Genomic DNA, 12,223 nt, shown 5'->3' with positions numbered 1-12,223 from the left:
CTAAGATTATGAATGATTTTTCACAAAGCTAGTAAGTGAGAAACCCCTGGACATCAGTCCAAAGCTATATAATCCATGGATCTAACTTCATTTTTTTGTGTGTGAAATTTTATGGATCTAACTTCACATCAGTCTTCAGAAGCTGATACTTTACTTGTTCTGTTTATTTTTGCTTCCCTTGCTTGAACTTTTAGCTGTCTGGGGCTTATTTTTATTTGTCTTTCATGTCTGCCTGACAGCTCCTGTGGACAAGAAAATAACTCACTTCTATCCTATTTGTAGTTAGTTTAGAACTGTTTTAATGTGAGTGTATTTGCTTGCCTGGTTTTCACACATTTTTTACTTTGTTCAGTTTTCCTCCTTATTAGAAGTTAGATATGGGTAATATAGAACCTCTCAGTTCAAAGAAGGATCTCAGCACTGAAACCAGAGGAGTGAGATGTCCTCTGGTAATAGCATACCCTTTTTTTTTTTTTTTTAATCAAATGGGTTTTTGTTTATGGACATTAGAAACTGAAGGAAGCTTTAAATGTCCATAACTTAGAGACACTATTTGGAAAATATTTTTAATCTTTATCAAACCCCACATGACTGACCTCCATAAAACTAGAACTATAAAAATATTTGCACCAGGGACACCTGGGTGGCTCAGTGGGTTAAGCGTCTGCCTTTGGCTCAGGTCATGATCCCAGGGTCCTGGGATGGAGTCCCACTTCTGGCTCCTTGCTCAGCGGGGAGCCTGCTTCTCCCTTTGCCTGCTGCTCCCCCTGCTTGTGCTCTCTCTCTCTTCTCTGACAAATAAATAAATAAAATCTTTAAAAAAAAAATTTGCACCAATTTATTTTTTATTTTTTTTCAATTTAGTTTTTAAATATTAGAAAAGAGGAATCAATACCTTTGTTAGATTTTTTTTAAATCCATAATTTTTCAACTAACAAGAACTCTTTAAGTTAAATATCTTGATAATAATGCTAACTTTGTTGACTCAATCTTTTACAGCCTGTACTTAATTTAAGAGACCTTGGATTATCCGAATTAAAAATTGGACAGATTGATCAACTGGTAGACAGTTTACTTCCTGGATTTTGTAAAGGCAAGAGCATTTCTTCCCATTGGCATACATCTCATGTCTCTGCACAGTCCTTCTTTGAAAATAAATATGGTAGGTTGGTATGTTTTTTGTTCCAATTTAAGTAAGCTGTCGTAGTTACTAATAATTTAAGAGATAGCATTTATTAACATTTACTGTGTGTCAGGTTCCTGAGTTCCGTTCCATTCTTTTCCTTTCCTTTTTCCTTTCCTCTTTCCTTTCCTTTCCTTTCCTTGATAACTTTTCATATTGGAATAATTTCAGATTTACAGAAAAGTTGCAAAGATAGTACTGAGTTCCTATTTTTCCTTTACCTGGCTTCCTCTAATGTTAACTGCCTGCTTAAATATGGTGTGTTTGTCAAAACTAAGAAATTAACATTGGTACAATACGTTTAAATAAAGTATAGACTGTATTTAGAGTTTACCAAATGAAATTTAATCTTCCTAAATTACTAGTTTTTCCACTAGGGTTCTTTATTTGTCCCAGGATCTACTATAGCATACTACACAGATTGTGGAATAGCGGAGTATTGTTTTAATTTTACGTGACAAACATTAGATCCAAGAACCATACTGGTTTCTGAGAATACATTGAAGAAATAATCATAGTCCTTTTTTTTAAAAGAATGTCTATATTTTCTTATTTAAGTCTTGTAACAGTCAGGTGTTAACAATAAGTGTGTAGTTTGTAGAAGGGGTTTCAGCTTCATGAATTCCTTTTTGGATGATACTTAAACAATGAATGTTAGAACTTATCAAAATACTTGTTTTTTTATTGATGGAAGAACAGATTTTAAAAATCAGTACAAGCTATAACAGCCCAGAAACAAAACTGCAAGTTTAATTAGTTTTGTGGTAAAGGTTTGAAGCCATACTTTGTACAAACTTAATTCATTTACTAATCATTCTATTGCCTTTATTTCAAAAATGGGTTGTAGGATAAGTAAAGAATTCAAGAGTGAGAAAAATGAAGTTTTTGAGCTTGGGGACTTGGATTAAAAATCTGCTTCTATTATTTTTTATGTTATATTACCTCCTTCCTGAGAGAAGTCCTGAGGCTCAATGGTTACGGGTGAGGAGCAGACGAAGATCAGACTCAGTCCTGCCACTGAGTGGCTGTGACATTTACTTTATTCCTCTAAACTGCTGTTTTCTCATATGAAGCATGAGGAAAAACTCCTTATCTCACTTTGCAGGATCAAATGAAATAATCTAAATAGTTTATTTAGCCCATACTATGCTACTTGGCTCATAGTAAGTGTTCAGTAGAGTAAAATTTTTGTTACTATCATTGTTGTGTAGTTGTAGTAGTATTGCTCTTCTGGTCTGCATATTTACATTTCCTTTTAAGGTTCCTTGATACTCTTTTCTTGGCTTAAGCAGGCAGAGGTATTAGGAAGGGGTTTGTTGATTCCTAGGAAAATCCCTGAATTCTGACTGGGATATTGGGAACCAGTTTCTGTTGCTCCTGTTTACTTTTTCCCTAGGATCAAGGGTATAAAGTAGGATGGGGCCCATTAGTCAACAATGGGAATTCAAAGGATCACCAAAGTTGATGGCTTCCAGCTATGAAAGGAACTGTTTTCCAACCCATTGACTGGAAGCTTTGAGAGAGAAAGATAACTATGCTTCTGGTTTACAGTGTTTAATCACATTATTTGTTAGTTTTTGAAATCATCCCTAGGAGGTTGCAGTTCTTTATCTCTTCATACTCTTAACAAAAAGTTACTTTAGGTAAATATATGTATCTTTTACCTTTTGGTTTGAATTTAATTTTATTGGCAGCTATTGTCATATATCAGATAAAAAAGATAATATAATGGATGACTGATAGTAAAGAGATGAACTATAATTAGATTAGCAGTGTTTTTAAAAACTCCTAAAAACAAAGCCATATGAGCAAATAAAAGGCTAAACTCATACTTTTGTTTTTATAATATTTGGTAAAATTACTGTATTTTGTGACTTTTTTGTAGCTTGGTAAATAGAAAATTCACTTTTTTCAATTTTCCTCCAGGTTACTTAGATATGTTTAGTACTTTACGTTCCTCTTGCTTGTACAGACAACATTCAAGAACTCTTAAAAGTATTTGTTCAGATCTTCAGTGCTGGCCAGGTATGAAACAACAACTGTATTTATTTTGAAAAAAATGATAGATTTATTTAACAGATTCTGATTTATCTTTCTTTTTTTTTAAGATTTTATTTATTTGCGAAGAGAGAATGAGAGACAGAGAGCATGAGAGGGAGGAGGGTCAGAGGGAGAAGCAGACTCCCTGCTGAGCAGGGAGCCCGATGCGGGACTCGATCCCGGGACTCCAGGATCATGACCTGAGCCGAAGGCAGTCGCTTAACCAACTGAGCCACCCAGGCGCCCCTGATTTATCTTTCTTAATCGTATTAATGTTATAAACAGTCATTTGTAGCTCATGGTAGAACTGATAGAGTATTTAGAGTCAATTAGTTTGGGTATGTTTATTTTTTAATTTGGAAAATATATAGTAGCTGAATTTTGAATGTGAGTGATAAGTGGCACAGTAAATCAAACTTCAGGGAACTTATCTATACCTTCAACATAATTAACTAAGCACATTTGTTTACTTCCCTATATTTTTAAAATTTCATTTTCAAAATTGTTCCAATCAACTGTAAGGACAGAAAAAAATTTAAAATGCAGAAAAAGTCAGGGCAGCAGCAGAGGGGTTTCATCAGTGGATCAGAAATTTGAGGACTTTCCATAAGGTAAGAAATAGATGACATCACATTGATAGCAAAATCAAATATGCATACATTTATATTTATTTAATACCAGACACTACTGATAGCTGTTAGGTAACAGTGATAATTATAAATGAAAAAGACATATGTTACCCACCTTCATGGAACTTAGAGTGGAGTGACACAAAAGAGGTGTGTGCTGTTATTTCCGGTAGAAGTTAGGAAAAAACCCCATTTCCAAGTCAATAATAGTGGGCTCTAGGATGATTCATGAACAGTTGAACTGAAAGATTGCCAAAAGTGGGCCAGTCCCAGAGTAGATAGGGCTTGTAATTTTTATGCTACAATTGGCACAAGACACATTGGTAATAAAGGGTGTGTGTGTGTGTGTGTGTGTGTGTAGAGAAGTCTGTCTCTGAAGATTGTGTATGAGCATTGAGGCCAAGGGGAAAAATAATGGATCTGAATCATACACTAAATGTACTGTGCTTACTCATGATAAGTTCATGCCACCTTCGTAGTTTTGAGGAAACCTATCTACAATCAGTACTGATTACTGTATTCTCTTTACAATTACAACTGGATCAGCAAGAATCTCCACATGTTGAGGAAAACTTGTAACATGAAAGAGAGGTGCCAAGTAGGGCACAGAGATCAGTAATGCCCTGAAAAAAAATGGTTAATGCAGAAGACAGAAGAATTCTTAAAGAAGGATGATATATTTACAAATGGAAGTCTTCATGGAAGACTTATAAAAACTGAGCATGTATTAGGGTATAAGGAATATCTTAATTTTCAGAAAGTTATAACGCAGGGGTCAGGTTCTCTGATCATATAATATTGAAATCAAATAACAGAAAAGGTAGCTTAAAAAATTCCTAACTCTATGGAAATTTAAAGATACTATTTTTTTTTTTAATTTATTTGAGAGAGAGAGAATGAGAGAGAGAGAGAGCGTGGGGTGGGGAAGGTCAGAGGGAGAAGCAGACTCCTCGCTGAGCAAGGTGCCCGATGCGGGACTCGATCCTGGGACTCCAGGATCATGACCTGAGCCGAAGGCAGTCGCTTAACCAACTGAGCCACCCAGGCGCCCTAAAGATACTTTTCTAAGTGTCTTGTGGCTGAGGGAAAGAGAAACTGAAATTACAGACAATTAGTAATGAACCACAGTGAAAATCAACATCAAAATCTTTTTTTTTTTTTAGGGGCGCCTGGGTGGCTCAGTCGTTAAGTGTCTGCCTTCGGCTCAGGTCATGATCCCAGGGTCCTGGGATCGAGCCCCACATCGGGCTCCCTGCCTGGCAGGAAGCCTGCTTCTTCCTCTCCCACTCCCCCTGCTTGTGTTCTTGCTCTCGCTATCTCTGTCTCTGTCAAATAAATAAAATCTTAAAAAAAAAAAAAAAAATCTTTTTTTTTTAAAGATTTTATTTATTTGAGAGAGAGAGAGTGAGAGACAGAGAGCATGAGAGGGGGGAGGGTCAGAGGGAGAAGCAGACTCCCTACCGAGCAGGGAGCCAGATGCGGGACTCGATCCCGGGACTCCAGGATCATAACCTGAGCCGAAGGCAGTCGCTTAACCAACTGAGCCACCCAGGCGCCCCAACATCAAAATCTTTGAGTTGAGGGCCAACTGATGCTATGAGGGCATTGTATAATTTATTAGGAAATAAGAAAGAAAAGAAATTGATTAAACATTCATTTTGAGAATTCTGTAAATAAATGTGAGAAATTAATATGTATAAAACATTAAATGAATACAACACGAAGAAAGTTATACTTAATTAAATGAACAGATTTAATTTGAGAAAACAAGAAAATAGAACGGTCTGATTAAAAACATTGAGAAAATATTGAAGTGAAAAGTGGTAACAGCCACAGATAATGAAGATTTAAAACTTTTAAGAGTATGTATAAATAAAAACATGTTGAAACAATTATCCAAGTTATAAATTAACAACATTGACTCAAGAAGAGAGATAAGACAGTAACTATAAAATTTGCAAGATAATATTTTTCAAATATAACCCCGTTGCCCCAGAGACATCTAGGCTCAGATGGTTTTATGGTTTATGTGTTCTGTTTTCCAGGACCAAAATAAAGAAGAAGGTAGAATAGGCTTTCCTGTTTATTCCACGAGATTACTGATACTAAAATATTAGCATAAAAAATATAATAGATTGCAATTTCACGTAATAATATAAATTCAGAAATCCTAAATAAAATCTGAAAAAGGAAGTACAGAAATGTGCTCTAAAATATGATTAAGGAATATGAGTGATTTAATATTAGGAAGTATGTTAATTTATGTTAATAGATTAGAAAAGAACAATATTATTTCAAGTGTATGAAAAAGGCATGTGATAGATTTTAATTGTCACCCTTCCTACAAAGTTGTAGAAAACTAGAATAGGAAGTTTTAAAATTTATTAAGGAAATCTATTAGGATCTTATTAATATGGGAAATAAGATATGTATAGCCTGTTTTTGTTACGAGTAATTTGGAAGTTTTAAACAATGTGCTTTAAAAGGAGTTATAGAGGGTGCCTCGGTGGCTCAGTTGGTTAGGTGTCTACCTTCGGCTCAGGTCATGATCCCGGGGTCCTGGATTGGGTCCTGCATCAGGCTCCCTGTTCAGCAGGAGCCTGCTTCTCCCGCTCCTTCTGCTTGTGCTCTCTCTCTCTCTGTGTCAAATAAATAAATAAAATCTTAAAAAAAAAAAAAGGAGTTATAGAAGTTTATGGAAGGGGCAAAATTATAATTGTTTTTGCTTACCAGGTAATATGTTTGCTTACCAGAAAACTTAAGGAAATCAACTGAAAGGCTACTCTGGTATCATATAAGATAAATGCATAAAAATTAGTATCTTTCTTAATTCTAGCAACGGATTTTATCCAAACCCATTTAACCTTTTATCCTGACAAGAAACACACACACACACACACACACGCATGTGAAACTTCACTGAAGGAAATACAAGAGCTGAGTAAAATAAAATGAGAGAATGCCATAATCCTCTTTAAAAGGACTCGGTACCGTAACAGTTTTAATTTACGTCCAGGTTTATTAATTCACTGCAACCCTGTTCAAAACCCTAAACACTTGCTATGAAAACCAAGAAGTTGATTTTAAACTTGGGCGTAAAATGGGGCACCTGGCTGGCTTAGTCAGTAGAACATCCAATGCTTGATCTGGGGTTGTGAGTTCAAGCCCCAAGTCAGGTGTAGAGATTACTTAAAAATAAAAAAATAAAATAAAAAAATAAACTTGGCCTAACGAGAATCAGATTCTTTTCTAAATCTTAAAAAAGTTGCAAATAGGGCGCCTGGGTGGCTCAGTCGGTTAAGCGACTGCCTTCGGCTCAGGTCATGATCCCAGGGTCCTGGGATCGAGTCCCACATCCGGCTCCCTGCTCTGCGGGGAGCCTGCTTCTCCCTCTCCCACTCCCCTTGCTTGTGTTCCCTCTCTCGCTGTGTATCTCTCTGTCAAATAAATAAATAAAATCTTTAAAAAAAAAAAAAAGTTGCAAATAGGTAAAGGTCTGAACGAAGTTGAAAGTCAGTAGACTCTTTTTTTTTTTTTTTAAGATTTACTTATTTGGAGAGGAAGAGAGGGAGAGGAGGGGCAGAGGGAAAGGGAGAGGTAGAATCCCAAGCTGACTCCGTGCCCAATGTGGAGTCTGACGATCCCATGATCCCGAGAACAGGACCTGAGCCGAAACCAAGAGTTGGACACTCGACTGACTGAGCCACCCAGGTGCCCCAGTAGACTCTTAAAATCACAGTTTGGGGGTGAGGCTCTCTAATCAAAACACAATGCAGAAAATACTAAAGATTAAAAGATAAAACTATATTAACTTTATAAATTGCTGCATACAAAGACAAAGACATTAAATGTTTCAAATATATGTGCCTTAAAGTTAGTATACATAGCATGCATCCTTTTATTCATGAAAATGGGAAAGGTTATGAGTGATTAACAATTTACTAAAGAAAATATTCAAGGAAAGTAAAAGTGTTTTTCAAAATTTTCCCTCATTTCTAATCTGAAATGCAAATTAAAACAAGACACTGCTTTTTGCCTATCAGATCTGTACAAATTAAAAAAATTTATAGGGATGCCTGGGTGGCTCAGTCAGTTAAGTGGCTGCCTTCAGCTCAGGTCATGATCCCAGGGTCCTGGGATCGAGTCCCGCATCGCGCTGCCTGTTCAACGGAGAGCCTGCTTCTCCCTCTGCTTGTTGCTCCTGCTGCTTGTGCTCTCTCTGACAAATAAATAAAATCCTTAAAAAATTAAAAAAAAAATGTATATTAATCTGTGTTGCAAAGGATGTGGAGTAAAGGATACTCCTATTCATCAGTGGGTGTATAAATCAATAACAACCTTTTAGAGGGCAGTTTCTTAGTGTTAAATAATTCAAACCTCATGGTTTCACTTTTAAGAATTTAGTCTACACATGCTGAAAGAATTTTAACTGAACCATTTTTAGCAATAAGAAAACAGGAAACAACTAATGTCCATAGTAGAAAAGTGGTTGAATATTCAAATTGCTATACACTGATAAATTGCAAAGATATTAACAGCCATTAAATTGAATGTACACTCTGACCTGTTCTGAAAAATATCCGTGATAATATTTCTTGTTAAGTGCAAGAAGATAATTGCAAAAAATTATATACTATTTTTATAGAAAGAGCATATGTTTAAATACATAGAAGTGTAGTCATGAAATTGTTTTTCAAAGCTTTTATTCTTTATTTTATTATTTTTTTTCAAGATTTTATTTATTTATTTGTCAGAGTGAGAGAGAGCACAAGCGGGGAGTGGCAGGCAGAGGGAGAAGCAGGCTCCCCACCGAGCAAGGAGCCCGATGCGGGACTCGATCCCAAGACCCTGGGATCATGACCTGAGCTGAAGGCAGATGCTTAACCAACTGAGCTGCCCAGGCATCCCTTAGTTTTTATTCTTTAAAGCTTTTTTTTTTTTTTTTTAAGATTTTATTTATTTGTCAGAGAGAGAGAGAGTACAAACTTGGGAAGCTGCAGGCAGAGGAAGAAGCAGACTCCCTGCTGAGCAGGGAGCCCGGTGTGGGACTTGATCCCAGGACCCTGGGATCATGACCTGAACCGAAGGCAGACATTTAACTGACTGAGCCACCCAGGCATTCTTCAAAACTTTTATTCTTTCATTTAAAATTTTTTTTTAAAGTAGGCTCCATGCCCAGTGTGCAGCCCAGTGCGGGCTTGAACTCACAACCCTGAGAACAAGACTTGAGCTGAAATCAAGGGTCGGACACTTAACTGACTGAGCCACCCAGGCATCCCAGTCATGAAATTGTTAACAGTGGTCACTTCTGGGGAAGTGGGATTGGGGTTTGAGGAATTAGACACTGACTTTTATTTGATACTCATCAGTGGGTTTGTTTGTTTTTTTCACATTTTAAAATTACCAAGAGACTATACAGTTATTTTATAGATTCAATCCATTTTAATGACTTTAATTACCAGGGTAGTGAAATGTCAGGCAAAGGACTATGTTAAAAAATGAGATAATAAACTTAGGTTGTATGGGCTTGGTGTCAGTTTTGAATCCTAGTCATTTTTCTTATAAAAATGTGCAACGAGAAGTAAATGTGATACTGTTCCGTTCAGTTTTCATACAGTCTCGGGGTTTTAAAACTTTGAAATCAAGAACTCGACGTTTACAGTCCACCTCTGAAAGATTGACAGAGACACAGCATATAACACCATCATTTGTAAAGGTAATTAGACATTTTTTGTTGTTTGAAAAAGCAGTAATTTTCAAATTATTAAAATGAGAACATTCAATATCTGATTTCTTTTATTGGTCAGTTGATTTTCTAAAGGATTAATTACCTGTGTAATCATTACACCTACAACTCTTCTGAGTGCCCCAGTCATGTCTCTCCTTTGGCCTATTAGACATCTCCTTTTGTTTTTTTTCCTACACATCTACCTGTGTGTTCTCTAGAATAGCATCCGCCCAAGCTAGAAACCTGTTGATCAACTTTGATTTGTTCATCTTTTCTCTCCTGTCACATCCATTAATCATCACATCCATTAATCACTAAAGTCCTATTGATCCAGCCTCTTAAATATTTCTTAGATCTGTCTCTTTTCATTCCCAGTTCCACTGCATAGATGGAGTATAACCATTTCTTGCCTAAAGGACTCTAGTAAACATTCATTTAGTCTCCTTGCCTTTATTTTTTTTAAAGAATTTATTAGAGAGGGAGAGTGCACAGGGACAGATGTTGGGAGGGGCAGGGAGAGGGAGAGAGAGAATCTCAGGCAGACTCTGTACTGAGCGTGGAGCCCGACCAAGCACGGAGCCCGACGTGAGGCTTGATCTCACGACTCTGAGATCATGACCTGAGTGGAAGTCGAGTCGGATGCTTAACTTACTGAGCCACCTAGGCGCCCCTTAGTCTCCTTGCCTTTAGTTTTGTTACCTTCAGTCCAGCTTTCAGACTGCCACCAACCCACCATCTGTCTAAAATGTTTTAATGTAATATATTCCTCTGATTTATTGTCAGATTCCTGCTGTAGTATCCATTTGGCCTCTGCCTATCATTTTTCTGTTCTTATCTTTAATATGGCACTCCTTCTGAACCTCTACTCTACTTGTCTCTTGGCATTTTAAAGTCGTGTCATAAAAGATAGCTTGCAGTTCCTGAGTGCTAAAGCCTTTTACTTCATGGCTATGTCAGATTGTTTATGTTTTGCATTTCCTTTGGTTTAGAAATCCTATTTCTCTGTAATGCCTTTCCTAGCTTCCTGAGGTAGCATTTATTTTACCACCAGACCTAGAACCTCTTTTTTTTTTTAAGATTTTATTTATTGATTGATTTGAGAGAGAATGCATGCGAGCGGGAGAGGAGCAGGGTGGGGGCGGGGAAGAAAGGGGAAAAAATCTTCAGCAGACTCCTTGCTGAGTTCAGAGCCCAATGTTGGGCTTGATTCCATGACTGAGATCATGACCTGAGCCGAAAGCAAGAGTCGGATGCTTAACCGACTGAGCCACCCAGGTGTCCCCAGACCTAGAACTTCTAACATAATATCAAAATGATTTCAAAAAATTAGTTATTTGTGTATCTCTCCCTAGTAGACTGAGAACATTCAGATCACTGGTTATTTATCTTTACATTTTCAGAACTTACACAAGGCTAAGTATATAAAAGGTACTCAGTAAACATTTAATAACTTAATGAGGTTTTTTGTCTAGTAGAGATAAAGGAGTGTGAACATCAAACCATTAGAACCCTAAAGTCCACAGGTGACCTATTGTTTTCAGTATAGTATTCTTACAGAGAGTTTCTTTATATTAATTGATTGATGCAAGTGTAAGGTCCAAAGTTAGTTTCTTAGCCATTGATTAAGTAATTTATTGTTGAATCTTAGTGTAATTCTTCTGATGGACAATAAAAATTAGAAATTCTAGAGTTTTTGAATGAATTTTTTTGTGAGTGATCATTATATTGTTGGGCAGTGTTATCTATATAGTCAGTACTGATGCATTGTTTGTGTATTTAGGGGTTCCTTTTGCGGGACAGAGGATCAGATGTTGAGAGTTTGGACAAACTCATGAAAACCAAAAATATACCTGAAGCTCACCAAGATGCATTTAAAACTGGTTTTGCAGAGGGTTTTCTGAAAGCTCAAGCACTGACGCAAAAAACCAATGGTAAGTTGATTTGACACCATCCATATTTGGGAAGAATATCTAAAAGGAAGTCATAGTCCTACCTTTAAGTGATTACAAATATTTTTTCTAACAAGTATGCACCTTTTCATTGGTTATATTCCATTATATTTGTAACTTAAGCTGTGTCAAAATGGAAAATCTATTGGCACTCTCCCTTTTCTCAAATGAGAAGCAACGTCAAGGACAGAAGCATGAGTGCCTTAATGAGGTTTTTGGTCACAGGGTGCTGAAAGGAAATCAAGGCAATTATACAAAGGAATGCCAGGTTCCAAAATTGCATGTGATAGAATATGATTACTTTCAATAACCTAATGCTTACTTTTCATCAAGCTGTCACTTATCATTGTTGTCATTTGATTTAAGGTTTTTTTTTTTTCTCCTCCAGATTCTCTGAGACGAACTCGTCTGATTCTCTTCGTTCTGCTGCTATTTGGCATTTATGGACTCTTAAAAAACCCATTTTTATCTGGTAAAGGCTCTTTTCATTTATCTGACTCTTTTTTTTGTATCTTTTAAATACTCAATTTTTTTTTCATAGTTAGTCTGCCTTAGACTTAGGACAGAGGAAGCATTTACCGTTCTAGTGTCTAGGCCTTTCTTTCCTAAGTCAGCACTTCACAGATTGGGTCAATTTGAGATTGCTTTTTTGCATTAAAGTAGAAAAGTTTTAATCTATTATGGTTATATGCCA

The 12,223-nt window shown here is 36.5% G+C and overlaps 1 protein-coding gene across 1 annotated transcript in view; it reads left to right on the top strand.

Moving 5' to 3' along the window:
- Positions 1–12,223, top strand: part of YME1L1 (YME1 like 1 ATPase) — a 51,661-nt gene that overhangs the window by 17,277 nt on the left and 22,161 nt on the right. The window contains exons 3-7 of the mRNA XM_021687123.2: positions 1,000–1,162; positions 3,110–3,208; positions 9,459–9,568; positions 11,361–11,511; positions 11,918–12,001. Of these exons, the coding sequence (XP_021542798.1) occupies positions 1,000–1,162; positions 3,110–3,208; positions 9,459–9,568; positions 11,361–11,511; positions 11,918–12,001 (607 nt within the window). The remainder of the gene's footprint in view (positions 1–999; positions 1,163–3,109; positions 3,209–9,458; positions 9,569–11,360; positions 11,512–11,917; positions 12,002–12,223) is intronic.

The sequence above is a fragment of the Neomonachus schauinslandi genome, chromosome 5 (genome assembly GCF_002201575.2).
Source record: "Neomonachus schauinslandi chromosome 5, ASM220157v2, whole genome shotgun sequence".
NCBI classification, from domain to species: domain Eukaryota; kingdom Metazoa; phylum Chordata; class Mammalia; order Carnivora; family Phocidae; genus Neomonachus; species Neomonachus schauinslandi.
Note: the sequence above shows the minus strand (reverse complement) of the source record. Positions and strands in the feature narration are given on the sequence as shown.